General features: G+C 36.7%; 1 protein-coding gene across 3 annotated transcripts in view; it reads right to left on the bottom strand.

Annotated features, from left to right (window-relative positions):
* The window catches only part of VTA1 (vesicle trafficking 1), a 72,965-nt gene that overhangs the window by 19,256 nt on the left and 32,118 nt on the right, over positions 1–21,591 (bottom strand). For all 3 annotated transcript variants that reach the window (XM_089922059.1, XM_022557952.2, XM_089922060.1), the window contains 2 exons: positions 13,832–13,940; positions 8,265–8,438 (listed from right to left, as the gene is read on the bottom strand). In XM_089922059.1, coding sequence (XP_089778185.1) covers positions 8,265–8,438; positions 13,832–13,940 — 283 coding nt within the window. The remainder of the gene's footprint in view (positions 1–8,264; positions 8,439–13,831; positions 13,941–21,591) is intronic.

Below are 21,591 nucleotides of genomic sequence, written 5' to 3'. Positions count from 1 at the left end.
TCCCTTTGATAAAAGTGCATCCTGGACCTTTATATGAGAGAAAGTAAATCATTCTTAAAGCGAGTAAAAGGGGAAACATCTGCTATATTTATAAACTAAAAATGTTATTTCACTTTCTATTAGGCAACTATGAACTATTTTTTTTTTACTGTTTTAAATATAATAGAAAAAAAAATCTGCCAGCAAAGAGGAGATTCCCATATCTCAAGCCAACCTTAAGAGGAAAAATATTATGAGAAATGTAGGTTTTGATTTGATAGAACTTTAGTTCCGTGGAAGGGAAACAGAAGGGAGGTGCCAAAAACATGAAATCCAAAAGACTTGGATTCAAATTCTAGTACTGTTACTAATTAGGTATGTTTTTATGTGTATTTTTTTTGGATAACTGCTTAATTTCTTTAGTTTGTAAAGTAGGGATAGCAATATCTAATATAGCTCTGTTAGAATAAGTTTATGAAATAGCTATGATAATTATTTAAATGCTAAGTCTATAAGAAAGTACACCTGATGCCCTAAAGCAGTTCCAAGGTTTTTAGTTTTATGTCCCACTCTGAAGAACATAAGAGAGTGAAAAAAAAAAAAATAAGGCTCATGCCAGATTTAAATGGATCAAAATGAACTGTTCATGCCAGAAAACTTCCTAACAGAAATAGACTACCTCCTGATATCTATCTTCATGTGTGGATATTCTGAGCAGGAGTCTATTAGCTTGAACATATGAAACTACTAATATTTTATCACTTTTGTTGTACAAAAAGACACTTTGTTTGGTTCAACCTATTACAACCCTCCTACTACAAGCATATTTTCCCTCTCATATATACACACAGTATGCCTACATATAAAATATATGTATATGGGCCTATACCACAACTCTGCCCTAAGATACACTGTCTGAGCAATAGCCCTTAGGCAATCTTTTTGTAAGGTCAATGTCCTACCCCAACAGTGACACTTTTCTTGATTCACAAAATGATTTTAAGTGTTCATTAACTTCCTATTAAATACCCTTTCTTTGGCACAGAAATAGGAAGGAACATTAAAAAAAAGGAAGCACAACTAAGGCACGTACCAGGCACCTGTGGAGGACCACGGACACCTAAGGGGACGGCAGGAACCCCCAGTGACCGGGTAGGACGTGGGGCGTGGGGGGGTAGTGAAGGGGGAGGAGAAGTGGAGGTGGGAGGGACTGGCGCCCCTGGGGGGGGCTGGGGGAGGGGAAGGGATCCCACGCCAGAAGGGAGAAACTGGGGAACCACTGGGAGGGCAGAGGATCAAAAGGGAGCGTGGCCAGGTTTATCCTGCCCACTTGGGCCCCCAGGAACCTGCTGAGATCCTGGGCCTGATCCTCTGCCCACCAAGGCCCCCTCCAGCCATGCGGGTCCTGACAGAGCGGGAGGGAGGGAAGGGGGAGCAAAAGTAAAGGCTGGACCTCTGGAACCAGCACCCCTGAGGGGTGGCTGGGGGAAGGGAGGAGTTCCTAAACCCAGTGACCCACACACGGTTAGGGGTCCCGTGGGGATGGGGGAGACCCTGGGGGGGAATGGCGGGGGGGTACTCAGAGGAACAGAAGGGAACGGGGCCAGAGCTTTCCCTGTCCACTTAGCTACAGGGGAGCCTGCTGGGCTCTTGGGCCTAATCCTCTGCCCGCGGAGCCAACCTCCTGCCGTGCAGAGCCCAAGCCCCACTCCCACACGCTCACCCAGGCCCTACCTCCAAACTCCGGAACTCCACACTCCAGAGGCCCTCCTTTGTACATGCTGCCTCTCGCCTTCCCTTCACGTCCTAAGCAGAAGCCCCGTCCCCAGGGCCTTTTCCAGCTGGGTCCTGAGCCTAGGCCCCGCCTCACGCTCAAACTTCACCCCCCCACCCGCCTAGGCCCTGCCCTGCCCTAAACCCCGCCCCTGCCTAAGTTCCACCCCCGCCTAAATTCTGCCCCATACAAAGGCTTTTTTTTTTCTCCTCGTTTAGATTGGGGTTCTGTTTCATCTTGTGGATTCACTGTTGTTGATTCATTTACATTTCTATTTTTCCTAATAAAGCTTTTATTTTTCTAAATTTATTTTATTCTTTATAGTTTGTTATTGTTCTCTCTCTTTGGCTTGTTCCCCTGACCTCCCTTTTTTTTTTTTCTTTGCTGTGCCATGCAGCTTGCCGGATCTTCACTCCCAGGCTGGAGGTCAGGCCCCAGCTCCTGTGGTGGGGGCTCCAAGTCCAACCCACTGGACTAACAGAGAACCTCAGATCCCAAGAAATATTCATCAGAGTAAGGCCTCCCAGAGGTCCTCCTCTGAACACCAAGACCCAGCTCTATCCAACTGCCTGCAAACTCCAGTGCTGGACGCCTCAGGCCAAACAACCAGTAAGACAGGAATAAAGCCCCACCCATCAAAAAAAATTTTTTTTAATGGAAATGACAAAAAAAAATGTTACAGATGAAGAAGCAAGGTAAAAACCTACAAGACCAAATAAATGAAGATGATTAGGCAACCTACCCGAAAAAGAATTCAGAGTAATCATAGTAAACATGACCCAAAATCCGGGAAACAGAATGGAGAAAATACAAGAAACATTTAACAAAGATCTAGAAGAACTAAAGAGCAAACAGACAGTGATGAACAACACAATAACTGAAACTGAAAATACTCTAGAACGAATGAATAGCAGAATAACTGAAGCAGAAGAACCGATAAGTGAGCTGGAAGATAAAATGGTGGAATAACTGCCAGGGAGCAGAATAAAGAAAAAAGAATGAAGAGAATTGAGGACAGTCTCAGAGACCTCTGGGAGGGCATTAAATGCACCAACATTCGAATGACAGGGGTCCCAGAAGAAGAAGAAAAAAGAAATGGTCTGAGAAAATATTTGAAGAGATTATAGTTGAAAACTTCCCTAACATGGGAAAGGAGATAGTCAATCAAATCCAGGAAACGCAGAGAGTGCCATATATGATAAACCCCAAGAGAAACATGCCAGACACATATTACTCAAACTATCAAAAATTAAATACAAATAAAAAATATTAAAAGCAGCAAGAGAAAAGCAACAAATAACATACAAGGGAATCCCCATAAAGTTAACAGCTGATCTTTCAGGAGAAACTCTGCAAGCCAGAAGGGAGTGGCAGGACATATTTAGAGTGAAGAAAGGGATAAACCTACAACCAAGATTACTCTACCCAGCAAGGATCTCATTCAGATTCGATGGAGAAATTAAAACCTTTACAGCAAGCAAAAGCTAAGAGAATTCAGCACCACCAAACCAGCTTTACAACAAATGCTAAAGGAACTTCTCTAGGCAGGAAACACAAGAGAAGGAAAAGACCTATAATAACAAACCCCCCCAAATTAAGAAAATGGTAATAGGAACATACATATCGATAATTACCTTAAATTGAAATGGATTAAATGCTCCAACCAAAAGACACAGACTGGCTCAATGGATACAAAAACAAGACCCATATATATGCTGTCTACAAGAGACCCATTACAGACCTAGGGAACATACAGACAGAAAGTGAGGGGATGGAAAAAGATATTCCATGCAAATGGAAATCAAAAGAAAGCTGGAGTAGCAATTCTCATATCACACAAAATAGACTTTAAAATAAACACTATTACAAGAGACAAAGAAGGACAGTACATAACGATCAAGGGATCAATCCAAGAAGAAGATATAACAATGGTAAATATTTATGCATCCAACATAGGAGCACCTCAATACATAAGGCAAATGCTAACAGCCATAAAAGGGGAAATCGACAGGAACACAATAATAGTAGGGGACTTTAACACACCACTTTCACCAATGGACAGATCATCCAAAATGAAAATAAGGAAACACAAGCTTTAAATGACACATTAAACAAGATGGACTTAATTGACATTTATAGGACATTCCCATCCAAAAGCAACAGAATACACTTTCTTCTCAAGTGCTCATGCAACATTCTCCAGAATAGACCATATCTTGGGTCACAAATCAAGCCTTGGTAAATATAAGAAAACTGAAATCATATCAGGTATCTTTTCCGACCACAACCCTATAAGACTAGATAGCAATTACAGGAAAAAATCTGTAAAAAATACAAACACATGGAGGCTAAACAATACACTACTCAATAACGAAGAGATCACTGAAGAAATCAAAGAGGAAACGAAAAAATACCTAGAAATGAATGACAAAGAAAACACAACCACCCAAAACCTATGGGATGCAGCAAAAGCAGTTCTCGGAGAGAAGTCAACAGAAATACAATCCTACCTCAAAACAAGAAAAATCTCAAATAAACAACCTAACCTTACAACTAAAGCAATTAGAGAAAGAAGGACAAAAAAAACCCCAAAGTTAGCAGAAGGAAAGAAATCATAAAGATCAGATCAGAAATAAATAAAAAAGAAAAGAAGAAAACGATAGCAAAGATCAATAAAACTAAAACGCTGGTTCTTTGAGAAGATAAACAAAATTGATAAAACATTAGCCAGACTAATCAAGAAAAAAAGCGAGAAGCCTCAAATCAATAGAATTAGAAATGAAAAAGGAGAAGTAACAACTGACACTGCAGAAATACAGAGGATCATGAGAGAATACTACAAGCAATTATATGCCAATAAAATGGACAACCTGGAAGAAATAGACAAATTCTTAGAAAAGCACAACCTTCCAAGACTGAACCAGGAAGAGATAGAAAATATAAACAGACCAATCACAAGCACTGAAATTGAAACTGTGATGAAAAATCTTCCAACCAACAAAAGCCCAGGACCAGATGGCTTCACAGGCGAATTCTATCAAACATTTAGAGAAGGGCTAACACCTATGCTTCTCAAACTCTTCCAAAATACAGCAGAGAGATGAACGCTCCCAAACTCATTCTATGAGGCCACCATCACCCTGATACCAAAACCAGACAAAGATGTCACAAAATAAATTACAGACCAACATCACTGATGAACATAGATGCAAAAATGGAAATAAAAACAAAACTAAACAAATGGGACCTAATGAAATTTAAAAGCTTTTGTACAGCAAAGGAAACCATAAACAAGACAAAGACAACCCTCACAATGGGAGAAATATTTGCACACAAAGCAAATGACAAAGGATTAATCTCCAAAATATACACACAGCTCATGCAGCTCAATATCGAAAAAACAATCAACCCGATCCAAAAATGGGCAGAAGACCTAAAGAGACATTTATCCAAAGAAGATATACAGATTGCCAACAAACACATGAAAGAATGCTGAACATCACTATCATTAGAGTAATGCAAATCAAAACTACAATGAGGTATCACCTCACACCAGTCAGAATGGCCATCATCAAAAATTCTACAAACAATAAATGCTGAAGAGGTGTGGAGAAAAAGGAACCCTCTTGCACTGTTGGTGGGAATGTAAATTGATAAAGCCACTATGGAGAACGGTATGGAGGTTCCTTAAAAAACTAAAAATAGAACTACCATACGACCCAGCAATCCCACTTCTGGGTACATACCCCGAGAAAACGATAATTCAAAATGAGTCATGTACCACAATGTTCACTGCAGCACTATTTACTATAGCCAGGACATGGAAGCAACCTAAGTGTCCATCGACAGATGAATGGATAAAGAAAACGTGGCACATACATACAATGGGCTATTACTCAGCCATAAAAAGAAACGAAATTGAGTTATTTGTAGTGAGGTGGATGGACACTGAGTCTGTCATACAGAGTGAAGTGAGAAAGAGAAAAACAAATACTGTATGTTAATACATATATACGGAATCTAAGAAAAAAATAATGGTTCTGATGAACCTAGGGGCACGAAAGTAATAAAGATGTGGACGTAGAGAACGAACCTGAGGACACAGGGAGGGGGAAGGGTAAGCTGGGACGAAGTGAGAGAGCAGCACTGACATATATACGCTACCAAATGTAAAATAGATAGCTAGTGGGAAGCAGCCGCATATCACAGGGAGATCAGCTTGGTGCTTTGTGACCACCTAGAGGGGTGGGATAGGGAGGGTGTGAGGGAGACACAAGAGGGAGGGGATATGGGGATGTATATATATATACATATAGCTGATTCACTTTATTATAAAGCAGAAACTAACACAACACTGTAAAGCAATTATACTCCAATAAAGATGTCAAAAAAAAAAAAGATAACCAACAAGGACCTACTGTATAGCAAAGGAAACTCTACTCAATATTCTGTAATATGGGCTTCCCTGGTGGCACACTGGTTGAGAATCTGCCTGCAAATGCAGGGGACACGGGTTCGAGCCCTGGTCTGGGAGGATCCCACATGCCACGGAGCAACTAGGCCCGTGAGCCACAACTACTGAGCCTGCGCATCTGGAGCCTGTGCTCCGCAACAAGAGAGGCTGTGATAGTGAGAGGCCCGTGCACCGCGATGAAGAGTGGCCCCCACTTGCCGCAACTAGAGAAAGCCCTCACACAGAAACGAAGACCCAACACAACCCAAAATAAATAAATAAACTCCTACCCCCAACATCTTAAAAAAAAAAAATTCTGTAATAAAATATATGGGAAAAGAAAAAGGAAAAAAAAAAGGAAAAGGAAGCTAATTTGCTGAACACTGATTTTGTGTTAGGCATAGTAGTCAACTTTCATACTTCTTCCCCTTTAATAATTGAAACAACTATGAGAAGTATGATTAATTTCATTTTCAAAGAGAGAATAACCTCAGTCGGGAACTGAGTACAGTTGAGTTTGTGGTTTAGCAAGGAGTAGAAACTAATTACTAATACTATGTGACTCCCAAGTGTATTTTATTCTCACTTCACGCTTCTGTAAAGATGCTTGTGTTGGAGGGTCTTGGTCAGTTTTTAAACTTACTACCAATAGTATAACTTGAGCAGTATTTATCAAAGGCAAATACATCTAAATATGTAGCTGGTTTTGCTTACTTCATTCTACCCTGGAAATACTGAATATTCCCAAAAGATAATAAAATATTTAAAACAGTGTTCCATGAAATTTTACTTACAAAACTAATGGGAATTGGTTTATTAATTCTATCACACAGACCTTAAAGCAATGAAAAGTCACGCAGGGTAAAATATACAGAATGATGATACTAAAGAGATCAGTGTTAAAATTATCATGTTCATCAATATGCTTACAAAAATGTTTGCATTATTTGTAGATGATATGAAGTTGAAAGCTTTAAAATAGGAGGAAAGAAACTAATCATAATTGCTGCTACAAGGGTCAAAACAGAAAACTCTTAAATGTTGTTCAACTCATGCAAAATAACCTAAATGGTTTGGGTAAACTGAGGCTGAAAATTTGAAAGTCAATGAAGTAATGGTGAATAACCACAATAGTAGAAATCAAGGCACAAAGGCAACTTTTATTCTATTAATTAAATATTTTGAAATATATAGGTTACTACCATAGATTACCCTTATGCTGAGATAAAAGTTTAAAAACAATTTTTGGAAAAAAAATTAATTAAATTTAAGATTTATTTAAACTATGGTTTTAAATGCCCCTCTATTTGGAAGTAAGGGTTATACTCTGTCAACAATACAAGTAAACAAGAGTATTTGCAACTTTCAAAAGTTTATATTATGACATTGACTTATTCCTGGAGACTAGTTTTGTCAGATCTTTTTTCTATGAAAACACAGACATATAGTACTAATTTATTCAAAGATAGCAGGTATCACTTCTGTGGTTTATTTTTAGACACGTTTGTAATATTAAAAAACCAAACCACCAAACCCCAAACCCCCTCCTTTCACTTGTCTGTGAATCCACGGCTATTGAGATTCTGTGCTCAAAGCTTGCTCCTTCATCAATAATACCCATGTTGAGGGAGGAGGCAGGGTCCTAAGGGAATAAGTCAAGAAAAATGAATCTTGCGATCACAGTGGGAACCTGACAGACACATCCTATAATAAGCCCCACTCACCTCAGTGCTATTCTTGAACAGTGAAGGGGAAAGAAAGGGAGGGGAAGAAAAAGAAAACAGCCACACACACGAAAAGCACAGGAACTTTACTTATTAATAAAACATAAGGTCAATAGTAACCAATTGCACATAAATATATTTTGTCATTTCTTAAAAAATTAAAATACAACTAATATTAAAACTTCAACGAAAAGGATGTAATTTTTTGGTGGGTTCAAGTGGAACTTAAAGATCTTATCATGCTTTAGGACCATCATTATGAGGCACAAATATGAGAAGCGCAGTTGTTATTTATGAAAGGAGAGTTCGAATTTGTTAAGCTTCAATTTCCTACCTGTGCTATGAGGCACTTCTGCTGGGGTATTAGCTGGAGCGTGGGCACCGGGAGGAATCTGTATTCCAGTATAGCTGCTTGATGGCATGTTGCTTGGGTCATACGTTGAAGATGACGGCTGAGGTGGCTGACTGGGCAGAGAGGCTGTTCCAGCATCTTCATTTTCCTCAACATCTATTATATAATATACATGCAATGTTAAATGAGGTCCACACAGTCCCTGATTCATGGGGTTTTTGTACGATGGTGCAAAAGTGATAGGAACTCAGTAGAAACCATACTTTGAATTTTGATCTTTTCCCAGGCTAGCGATATGCAGTATAGTACTCTCCGTGATGCTGGGCAGCTGCAGCCACAGCTCCCAGTCAGCCACGCAACCACAAGGGTAAAAAACCGATACACTTACAACCATTTTATTTTTCACTTTCAGTACACTATTCAGTAAATTACATGAGATATTCAACACTTTATTATAAAATAGGCTTTGTGTTAGATGACTTTGCCCAACTGTGGGCTACTGTAAGTGTTCTGAGCACTTTTAAGGTAGGCTGGGCTAAGCTGTGATGTTCAGTAGGGTAGGTGTATTAAATGTATTTTCAAATTATATTTCCAGTTTATGATGGGTTATCAGAATATAACCCCATTGTAAGTTGAGGAAGATCTGTATTTTGAAATAGAAATGCCAAATATTCTTATTTTGCTATACGGACATGACAGACATTTGAATGTAATTCTATTTAATGCAACTGATAAGCAGCTTCTCTTAAAATAATTGTTTTAATTTTTTTCCTTTTCTTAAAACACTTAGTTGTGCCTGGCAGTATGATCAACATTTCTTTAAATTAATACTTTCCAACTCTGTTAAATCTTTGCATATATTGTATTTTTCTTAAAAATAAATTTTCTTTAAACCCATTCTTTAAATTTATGAAAAATGGAGGACATTTTTGGCAAAACATGTCACATTTATGCTCTCCATAAGAACTCTACTTTCTGACAGCTGCCTTTTACTCAATATTTATTGTTTACTAGCTATTAAATGATTAGCTGTGTGTTGTTCAACAAATTAATCAACAAAAACAAAGGAATAAAATTTCACATTGAGCTGTCTATGTAGAAAGGAGTAATAAGAGAGCCACTTTGTTGTTCCATATCCAAGTGGATATGGAAACTTAGAGTTTGAATGTTAACAGATATTCCTTCAGTTGAGCCTAAATTTTTTCTAGAACACTTTTTTGTACCAATCATATGGCTTCCTTAAGTATTTTCTGACAATACGGTGACATAGTACTGTTTTCAAAAATTAGGTATACTTTTTTTTCTTACTCTAAATTAACTAACGTATAGTATCTATTATTTTTTACTAGCTTTACTAGAATTAAATTCCAGAATGACAGAAAATTAGACTTTTATTAAACATAATACCTTTTACACCTAGAATATCTTATAAAATTTAAAAACACAAGAGAATATAATGCTACATTGAGAAAAAGAAAAATCAGTTTTAAAGAAGAGTTTTTGCATACATATTCAGATTTAATAACATCCTCTTTTAGAGCCGTAAGCCATTTCTGAGCAGACACTGTTAGATGTTATGACATTAACACCTAATGACACCAGGGTATTTTTTAAATTAACAGGTTGAAAAGTATACAATGAAAATATTCTCCTTTATATCTAAAAGGATTATTAGTATTCTATAGCTAACAATTTTCTACTACCCAGAAGCTCTATAAAAACTGAATGAAAATAATGAATAAAAATTACAAGCTCAATTTAAGCCAATTTTGGGAAAGCAAAATAAAAATTACATAGATTTAATAATCTATAGTATTATAGAGGGCTTAAAACAACCATTTCAGAACAAAAGAGATCAAGATAATAATCAACACTTTCAAGAGAAAAAGGTTAAAAAGTTTCAGATTAGAGAAAGTCACTGATGCTGAAAGAGTGCCTGAAAAACAAAATTGATCATTTATTGGTATTTCAGTGTATCTAGAATGATACCTCAGAAATACTACTGAAAAGTAAAATGATATGTTTAAAAAAACAAAGATTTTTTTCATGGTGTATTTTCATACATAAGCATATATAAGCAGTGAAGTATCTTTCAAATCAAATGTTTGAGAGTAATTATGAATATTACATGTATTTTTACATTTACTACACATATGTGTATGTACCTTATATGTAATAAGATAACAGAAGTGTCTCTGCTTCAGACTCCAATTTAATATGATTACTAAAGGTGAAAAAAGGTTGGTTCCACCTTTGGTTTTAATTCTTAAGCAATCCATTCCCCCTGGGTGATCCAGCATTTTACTTTGGCTTCACTTCTTCCTTTCAAACTGACAACTCCAAAATTCTACTTTCAGCCTTGACCTTTCTTCTGAAATCTTGGGTAGAATATCTAATCGCTATTGAACTTCTTCAAGTAGTAATCACATTAGCATCTCAATGCCTTCCCTTGACTTTTCCCACCAACCTGCTCATCTTGTATTAGCCATTTCTTTGAATGGAATCACCATGCCTCTGAGCACAAAAGCCCAAAACAGGAATCATTTTCTGTTTTCTCCCTCTTGTCTCATATTAAACTGTTCCTTGATCCTATTGATTACACTTCCTTAACTATACTTCCTTCTCTTTATTCCCCCCCCGGCCAATAACTTATCCAGATTTTCATTATTTATAATTTGGACTACTGCTCCTGGATTCACATTGCAACCTGCAGAATTATCTTTCTCCAATTCACTCTCAAAAACATTTTTCTTCTTTTTTTTCCTTTCTTTCAGTTCTTACAGTTGGCCAGTTCTCAATCCGCCTCCCTGCCTTTGAAGATGCTATTCTCTTCAGTTGTAGCATCCCTCCCTTTTTTCTTTACCTGACTTAATTAGTTCAATTTATCTTTTAAGACTCAGCTCAGGCACCACTTCTTACCAACATGTACTATAACTACTTATTAACCTATAGCTCCCCATGAGAATGTAAGCTCTTACAGTACAGGACCATGTCTTATCCAACCCTAGTACCCAGGTGACGTCAACAAAATGACTTTAAAAAAGAAAAAAAAAGTTTCTTAAAAAATGAATGAAAAAAATGTATAAGATTTAAAAAATGCAAGCACAAGGGTATGTCCTAGGAAACGGGAGGTCATTACAAATTTGGGGCTCTATACCATGGCTAAAGCACAGAAGTGTTTCTCATAATGTTGGTACTATGTTCTCAAGGGAAGACTAGATTTATGTTAAGTTGATTGGTTGATTGGGACATTTTCCTGGAAGGCTCAATGGGGAAAATATATACGTATTAAGTCTTGTTATCTGGTTGAGGAAAAAATGCATCCACTTAAATGTAGAATAAGAGCATAGACGTTAGAATGATAAAGATTTGGGTTCAAATCCTAGGTTCCATTAACTAGTCATTAGAGCTTGAATAGGGATGCCCAGCTACCAACAGAATTATATGGGGACTAAATTAGATAATATATGTAAAATGTCTATCACAGTGCCTAACACCTAGCATGTGCTCTATAAATTATAAATATTATCATAAATTATGAAAATACTCACTTTATTAAATATATATTTTATAAGAAACTATAAATACATACATAAAATAGCTCTGCAGAAATTCACATGAAGGAAGACTTTTACAGAAAGGCAGGATTCAGACAGGTAAAGAAAGATGAACATTTTAGGAGGGAGAAATGGTTTTAATTAAAGAAAGAGACAAAGGTACTTTCTTGCCGTTAACTTCTATGGATGTAATAAAGGGTTTATATAGGTGTTATGGACTGAACTGTCCCCCCAAAATTCGTATGATGAAGCCGTAACCCCCAATGTGACGGTATATGGAGACAGGGTTTTTAGAGGTAACTACAGGTTAAGTGAGGTCATAAGGGAGGAGCCCTAATCCAACAGGAATGATCTGCGCCTCTCCCCCTCCTTTGCCCCCTCTCCTTGACACTCCACCATATGAGAACAGAAGGAAGGTGGTCCTCTGAAAGCCAGGAAGTAGATTTTCACCAGAAACCAAACTCTGCTGGACCTTGATCTTGGATTTTCCAGCCTCCAGAACTGTGAGAAAATAAATGCCTTTTGTTTAAGCCACCCCGTCTATGGTATTTTGCTATGGCAGCCCTAGTGGACAAAGACAACAGGAGACAGGAGTAGGAAATAAAACTGGTCAGTGCCAGATCATGGTGAGTCTTGCTTGGTAGGCTAAGGATCTTGGATCTTTTCTTTTGGAAAACTGGAAGTGACTAATGGTTTTGTAAACAGTAGAACTAACATAAAACATGCCTGACTGTGGTCAGTATTAAAGCAGCGAAGGAAGTATGTAAAACATTCCAAAATATTAAATGAAAAAGTGAGAAATAAGGTTGTAGCAATACACTTGAAAAAATCCAATTTCACCGCCATGCTGTAAATAACTCCAAAACTTAACCATGTCTTAGAATAGTTAACTTTAAACACTTAATAACAACTTAATATTACAGTATTCATGCTATAGTGTTAGTAAAAAGAACAAAGGACTTTGAGTAATAATTCAACTTCTGGTTCTCCTTCTCTGTGGTTCCATGACATTAGGCAGGCCAAAACCCAGAACCTCAATTTCCTCTTCTGTAAAACAGAAATAACACCAACTATCTCTTGGAGATTTTTGAGGGTATGAGATACATGAAAATGATCTGCAAGCTTTAAGGCATTATATGAATGCAAGGCATTTATTATATGACTGCAAGAAGCATTCTATGTGAAAAAGGCTACCTCAAGATTAAACAAGGATATATCATGAAGTGTCCTTCAGGAACAGATAGCAAAAAATTCACTTGAAATGATGCATAAAAGCTTGCTTCTCTAGGAGAAGAGCTGCAAAAATAGTTTACACATAGTATTTATAGGTAGAACTGTAGTGTTGCTTTTTTACTGAGTGGCATTATAAAATTCTAAATAGTCCTCCAAATGAATGAATAAATAAACCAACCAACCAGATGTAGAATAGTGTGTGTATTACCAATTGTGTGAAAAAAGTGAGAGTATATATTCCTATTTACTAGTAATTAATAAAAAATAATCTCTGTAAAAATACACAAAACACTAAAAACATTATTTACTTATTTGGGTTTCAGTAGAATCTGGGAAGATAAAGGGTATGGTGGAAAGGAGAATTTCACTTCATATTTCTTATATACTGTATAAATTTTTAACCATGTGAAAGTATTACCTGCCCCTCTCTCCCCAAAAAACCCACCTCAGGTATATACAAAATAAATTCAGTGTTCTTTGTGGTTTGGAAACATTTTATAGATTAAAAAAGGATTGCCTGTCCCACGTAGGAAAGAAATCTGATTAGAGGCCAGAGACAGATATTAGAGCAGTTGACACAGACAGATATTAGAACAGTTTGGCCTTAATTTTTCACTTGTCCCTAAGTTTATAATTTTACACCTGATTTCGGACCTGATGAAGGAAACAAAATTGTATCACTCCTTCTAAAAACTCTGAATAATAATATATTGAGCAATTATGATTCTACTAAATCATTTTACTTAGATAAATACATACCATTATCTTCTTCAATCCCAACAGGTCCTGCTTGAGGAGTCTCTCCATTCTTTAAACAATTGTGAATATATGTTGCCTTCCACCTTGCATACTTTCTGTGTTTCACATTCTAAAAGAAATATTTTTATGTCAATGTTAGACTGCAGTAAAAAAGTCAAATAAAAATATACATTATGATGACCATCATACTTCTGTGATAAAACCTATTTTTGCACGGTACAGCTCTGATATATTCTGGCAATCTCCCCACTTTATCATGGGATTCTACCAACTGCCTAGGGCTTGACAGACTTCATGAAAAGCCATCTTCCTCAAGACACATAAATAGTTCTCTTTTGTGGTTTTGTGTTTCAGAAAAGGTCTATAATGGAATTATAGGAGTGTCCTTTCAGCAAAACTGGCAACTTTTATGCACAGGACAGAAATAGGCTAAATTGAATTTAAAATTAAACGTAAAATAACAACATACTAAACGATTTTCACTAAAGAGGGAAAAATTAACCTGTACAAATATATGAAAACAAACAAACAAAAAAATAAGATGCTACAGTGGTTACAGCAAACACATGAACATTAGACCGACAGCTACGCAAACTTGACCTTTTAACTTATGTTATTTACCAGCTCTAAAACTCAGTTACCTCGGTTCTAAAAAGGGGAAAATTATACATCACTGGGTTGCTGTAAAGAGAAATAGAAAATCAGTGAAGAACCTGCTAGTTGCCTCTTCTTCTTACCTGGCTTAAAATTTATGCTACATGCTATAAAATATGACAAAAATTTGCTTTAAAAATACAAGAGTAAAATCTGTTCGAATTTCGGATGGACTACTGATTTTCAGTTTATATTTTCATTTGACCTTTATTATAATCATGGACCAGTGGCACTGCTAACACCTGGGAGCTTGTTAGAAATGCAGACTCTTCTAGCTTACCCCAGACTTCCTGAACCACAATCCGCACTGCATCAAGGCCCCCCAGGTGATCTGTACGCACATTAAAGTTGGAGAGAACACATGACTTTATTATGTTGAAAACAACTGTAATTTGCCTTTTGTAAAGATCCACTAAGTCATCAATAACTACAAGTACTGCATACAGTCCAGATACTTAGTTGAGTATTCTGTAATGTGAGATTCTCTACATACTACTATAGATAAGTAGTACAACATACAGAAACCTAAAGAAAAGTAACCCTTCAAATTACTGAATTTGTATATTTAACTTCTCTTCTCTTATAAAACAATCCTCTCATATATTCCATTTTTAAAAAAGTTCCATACGTTGATTTTCATTTTCTTCCAGGTACAATTATATTTTGCTCCACTTCCCCTTACCTGGTCCTTACCACAACCTTGAAATTTAGGCAGGTCATGTTTTACTCACACTAAGGCTCTGAGACATTAAAAGATTGACTCAATGTAAATACAGATTAATCTGGCATTCAAGGCCTTCTACGTTGTGGACATGGCTTCAGTCTCATTTCCTACCACTGCCCTCAAACCAGCTGGGATTCTGCCTCACCTGCAGTCTTTCTCATGCTATTCTCCCTGTCTCATACGGTTTCCTCTTCTGCCAAAAATCTCCTCTTCTCTTAGGTTCAGTTCAAATGTTTATTCCCGTATGAGCTACCCTGACTCCCAGCAAGTCAACAGCTATTTATCATTTACTCAAGTCAGGCACCATGCTAAGTGCTAGAGGTAATGGGATGAACAAGTTAGGCATGAGCTTTGGAGTCCAATGTGAAAGCCAGGCAATAACTTCCATCACTAAATGTGACACCTGTATTATCTGAAGTCCATAATATTTTCTTCATCTTTTTCTCTTAGGATTCTATAATTCCAACATTATAGAGATGAGGAAGTGGCATTACAAAAGTAAAATGACCTATCCCATGTCACACTAGTAGTCAACCCAGCCATTCAGTTTAGGGCTGTTCTGGTAAGCTACAACTGGCAAACTGCAATTTGCAATTTAGACAGGAATATATACAATAAGGGAAAGTGTGCTTTTTAAAATTATTTTTTTAACACCTTTATTGGAGTATAATTGCTTTACAGTGGTGTGTTAGTTTCTGCTGTATAACAAAGGGAATCAGATATACGTATACATACATCCCCATATCCCCTCCCTCTTGCGTCTCCCTCCCACCCTCCCTATCCCACCCCTCTAGGCGGTCGCAAAGCAATGAGCTGATCTCCCTGTGCTATGCGGCTGCTTCCCACTAGCTATCTATTTTATGTTTGGTAGTGTATATATGTTGATGCCACTCTCTCACTTTGTCCCAGCTTACCCTTCCCTCTCCCCGTGTCCTCAAGTCCATTCTCTACATCTGTGTCTTTATTCCTGTCCTGCCCCTAGGTTCTTCAGAACCAGAAAATGGGCTTTTAAATGTTACTTTAAATATAAAGAGAATCATTTTGAAAGTAAATGAATAAATTGCTTAGGAAAGTTTAAGTTACCTTCTTTTGGAGTCTTTTAAAAATGAGACAGACTTTCTTTGGTCTGAAATAATTTAACATCGTCTAAAGCCTTAATTGGGTAAGTCGTATTGTAATGACTTTAGAAGGTTCCTTCATTCCTAATTTCATAGTATGAACAGTGTAGAGACATTTAAACCACGTTGGGTTCCTTCATTAGTATGTGAAGTTTAAAAAACATTACTCTAACCTGAAATGGGTTCATTTTAATAAATAACATTTAAAAAAATTTCCCCAAAGCAGATAAATCAACACAACAGTTTGATTTTTATTCCACACTATTTCCAAGACATCGCTAGAAACTGGTGCTTAAATTCTGAGCAGATTTTGGCAGTTGTAACTCAAAACTAATTCACCTTTTCATTGTTTTCTTTAAAACAAAGGATGCTAAATATTAAACAATATTTGAAGAGGAGAATTTCAAGATGTCAATATTTTTGAAATTTTTTAACTTATTTTGGCTGATTAGACATCCTTTCTGGGAAACAGGAATTACAAAAAGAACTTTTACTTTTGTCCCTGGCCTCTATGTTCCTGTTTTGTAACTGGATTGATGAGAGTCACTGACAACTGCAAATTTTAGCCACTGAGTCAGCAGTTAAATAAGAATTTTCATTTAATTTTTAAATCATTTGCACTTGCTACACTGAAGAATGACTGGCCAGCAAACACCAATCATACATTAAAACAGGGGTTCTCAAACCTGGTGCATGTAAGAATCATATTAGGGTGTAATAAAAAAATAAATTCCTGGGACTTCCCTGGTGATCCAGTGGTTAAGACTTCACCTTCCAATGCAGGGGGTGTGGGTTTGATCCCTGGTTGGGAAGCTAAGATCCCACATGCCTCACGGCCAAAAAACCAAAACATAAAACAGAAGCAATATTGTAACAAATTCAATAAAGACTTTAAAAAAATGGTCCACATGAAAAAAAAAATTCCTGGCCCAAATTATAGAAAACCCGATATAAATCATTCTCCATTAGCATACCAAAAAGCCACCTTGAAAGAGAATGCTTTATTTTTTATAACATCTTTATTGGAGTATAATTGCTTTACAATGGTGTGTTAGAAAATGCTTTATATTAGCTGTCTCCAATTCTTCCTCTTGAACCCATCCTAGTCAAGTTTTTATCCCTAGCATGCACTGCAACTGCTTTTGTCAAGGTTAAGGATTACTTCTCTTGCTAAATCCAAAGTTTAGATGTCATCTTACTTGTCCCCATTAACGTGGAAAGTTGAGTACTCCCTCCTCCTCGCAACCCCCTTTTCACTTGCTTTCCTGGTCTTCTGGTTTTGCCCCACTGGGTGTTCCTTTTCAGACCTTCATAGTGATTCTTTCTCATCTCCAGGGTGGGGAGTGCCACAGACTTCAGTTCTTAGACTTCTTTTCTTGTTTTCCACACTTTACCTTGACGACCTCTTCCAGTCTAATGGCTTTAAATACTGTGCAGTCAACTCCCAAATTCATATTCTCTGCTCAGACCTCTCTTCTGAACTTCAAGATGTATACATTCAACTCAGCATTTCACTTGTACATCTGATAGCTCAAAACATCCAAAGTTCAAAACCGATTTCAGACCTTCCCGCTACTCAATTCGTTCCTCCACGTCAATAAATGTCTTGTAGTTGTTCAAGCCCCAACCTTTGAAGTCATTTTTGAGCCCTCTATTTCTCTCATATTCTACCAATGAATCTTAAATTCTGTCAGTTCTACATTCAAAATGTATCCAGTTTCTCACCATGTCTTCTATTGCAATTTCTGGTCTGAGCCACCACTGCCCTCACTTTGATTATTAATAATATACTAACGGTGCCCCTATTTCCACCGTTGTCCATTATAATGCAAGTAATAACACTTTAAAGATAGCAGTCAAATCCTGTCAACTCTATTTGAACTCCCCTTCCCCACCGTCACCTGCCAGCACTTTCCTCACTCTAGATTCAGCCACGTTGTATTCCTTGCTATATCTTGAACTTTAACAGGTACCTGTGCTGTTCACAGATCTTTGCACTTTCTCTTGTCTCTTCCTGGAACATCTGAATGATTCATTCCCTTACTTCTTCAGGGCTTTGCTAAAATGTTGCCTTCTTAGTGAGACATTCCCCAAATACTTTATTTAAATTGACCTTCCTATCCCTACCATGGGATCCCTACCATAATACTTACCATATGACATACTATACATTTTATGTGTTTATTTGCTTATTGTCTGTCTTCTCCAGAGGAATGTGATAACCACGAGGGCAGGGATTTAATCCACTGCTGTATTACTACTGCCTAGAACAGTGTTTGGCATGTAGTAAACATTAACAAATATTTGGTGAATGAATGAATGGACAGTAGATTCTGGAATCCATTTTTTTTTTTTTAAATCAAGTACCACAAACGATTCTGCAGCTGGCTGTCCTAGAACGGCACTAAGAAAAATACTGAACTGGAGTGAAACGCTTCTTGCTAACAAATAAATGTGAACGCTAAACTTCAGTACACAGTTTCACTTAAGCTTGCAGGGAGGGGTCAGTGGATAGGGTGAAGGGTGTCCTTGAAACCCCCTGCATTATATGAAAAAAAAGCAATACACATATGCATGGGAGAGAAGCCACAGCTTTCATAACATTTCAAAGTAGTTAGTGACACAAAAGAAAATAAGAATCTCTAAGCTGGTGGTAACATCACAGATAACACATTTATACTCTTAGGCCCTCAATTCTCCCAAGTATATTACACAAACAAGGGCTCTATATAACTCCCAGGAACACTGGACACAGCACAATGAGAAACACTTTAAAAATACATATTCAACAAACTTACTATCATGATTCAAATATTAAAGTGTTATCACAAATAATATGTATTTCCTGGAGACTTACTCAAAATTTTTATACCTTTATATTTTTCAAAGCAACTAGAATTTTATAAAACAAATTTTAAAAATGAGAGTAAAACTGTACCAAAAAATCTTAACTATAATACACAAATACTTAAATTTACTCTATTTTTATAATATTTGAAAGGTACACTCCAATTAGCTGAAAGATATCCAAAGAAGGTATGAACATTAACTATTTAAAACTTAATCCACCAGGGCAAGAAAAGAAGCCAATGCTATCTTCTGGAGGAGAAAAAAAAAAAAAAAATATATATATATAGTTTTGTGAAGGAACTTTATATAATTTCATCAAGCTTGGAGAAAAGTTTTAAAACTAGTACACGATATCTTTCACTCAGATCACCCAATTGCTTACATTTTGTATTATCAATCTACTCATATATGCATGGACTTACTATGCACATATTAATATGCAAAATGTTTACCGCATTTTTTTCTGTACCAATTAAGAGTAAGTTGGAAGTCACTCTGCCTCCTTACCCTTTCATTAATCATTTTCTAAGATCAAGGACAATCTCACACACAATGGTTATTAAAATCAGGAAATTTAACACTTACACAAGAATGCTGTTTGATCCACAGTCCCAATAAATTCTGTCAATTGGCCCAATGATGTCTTTGGTAGTTCCTCCCCTGGGTCTACTTAACTTAAAAAGCATACATTATTTAGTTGTCATTATCTTTTTAGCCCTTAATCTGGAACAGCCTTTGTTAGTGTTTCTTGACCTTGACATTTCAGTTTGGATTTGTCTGATGTTTCCTCATGATTAGGTTCAGATTATGCATTTTCCACAGGATTTGCACGGAAGTGATATTTGCCTTTCTCACTTCATCTTATTAGGAGCCACATAATATCAGCTGGTCCCAATATTGAATGTGTTAGGTTTGACGACTTGGTTAAAGTGGTGTCAGACAGGTTTTTCCATTACTGGCTTACTATTTTCCCCTTTAAAATTAATAAGCAATCAGAGGGGAGACATTTAGAGACTAATGTAAATATCCTGCTCGTCACCAAATTTTCTACCCACTAGTTTTAAATCCCATTAATGATTTCTAACTTCATTGTCATTTCTCTATTTAATAGTTAGAACGCTACTGTAAGGAGCTTTCTCCGTCCTTCCATTAATTATTCATTCATTTATTTATTCCATTGTATGTTTCAGTAGGGACGAATGAATTCTTATTTTATTCAATGCATTACCTATTAATATCATTCATATTTCGATAGTCAAATTGTCTCTGATGCCGACAGTGGGAACCCTTTCAAGTTGGCTTCTGGATCCTTCTGATATGTTCCTGTGATTATGTGAACCATTTCTTTACTTTCTGGCACAGTAAGAAGATCCAGCTTCATTTAGTACTTTCCCTTACCCAGCCCTAGATTCAGTCCTTTCTATAAGAGTCCTGGTTCCTTTTATAGATGAAGGGTATTTAGAACCCAAAATCAGGCACTAGAGGTGCTCACTGTTATTGATGCATCATTGCTTCTAGGTTCTTTCAGTACAGAGATACAGGAACTATGTTTTATGTGCATGTGTACACACACCTGTGTATATATGCTGTATATACAAATACATGCATATACTGTATATGCACACATTTATAGTATACATACATACTGTTTATAGAAATATATCTATTTTGCCTTATTTGTATATTTAAAAGCATGAGTTAATATGGACATCTCCAACGCCAATCCAACAATATAATACAATATAGTCTTCTCCCACCCGCCACTGTAACTTCTTTCCCCAGAAGTAAGAAATCTGGCTTCCTCAATATATTTACTCATTTGCACAATCCTCGAATATAGAGTAAGCAGTTTTAGAATTGCCAATTCAATATCATCAAGAAAAAACAAACCTACAAACAATAGTTCAATATTTAACTGTTTTTGCAGTAAAACTGATATACCTTGAGATGTATAAATCTTAAGTGTATAGTTTGAGTTTTGACAAAAAGATCTACCTGTGTAAAACATACTCCTATCAAAATACAACATTTCTAGTTCCCCAGGAAGCTCCTTTATATCCCTTTCCGGATCAATTTCCCCTTTCCATACACCAAAAAACTCCTAATTTTCTTCACTAGAATCAAGTTGTCTATTGTAGTACTTTATATGAAGGGAATCATACAGTGTGTATTCTTTTGGGTCTTTTTTTGCTCAACATAATGTCTACAAAATTGATCCATGTTTTAGGGTATATCAGTAGCCTCTTTTTATACCTTAGTAACAGCACAATTTATTTATCAGTTCCTCTGCTGGTGGACATCTAGGTTGTTTACACAGCTTTGGGATATCATGAATAAAGTTCCTATGAACACTCCTGAACAAGTCTTTTCTGGACATATGTTTTCATTTCTCTTGGATAAACACCAAGGAATTG

Source organism: Delphinapterus leucas, chromosome 12 (assembly GCF_059928025.1).
Source record: "Delphinapterus leucas isolate spDelLeu-1000000601 "Yukka" chromosome 12, BTC_Dleu_Yukka2, whole genome shotgun sequence".
NCBI classification, from domain to species: domain Eukaryota; kingdom Metazoa; phylum Chordata; class Mammalia; order Artiodactyla; family Monodontidae; genus Delphinapterus; species Delphinapterus leucas.
The sequence above is the reverse complement of the archived record's forward strand: the minus strand, read 5'-3'. Positions and strand labels throughout refer to the sequence as shown.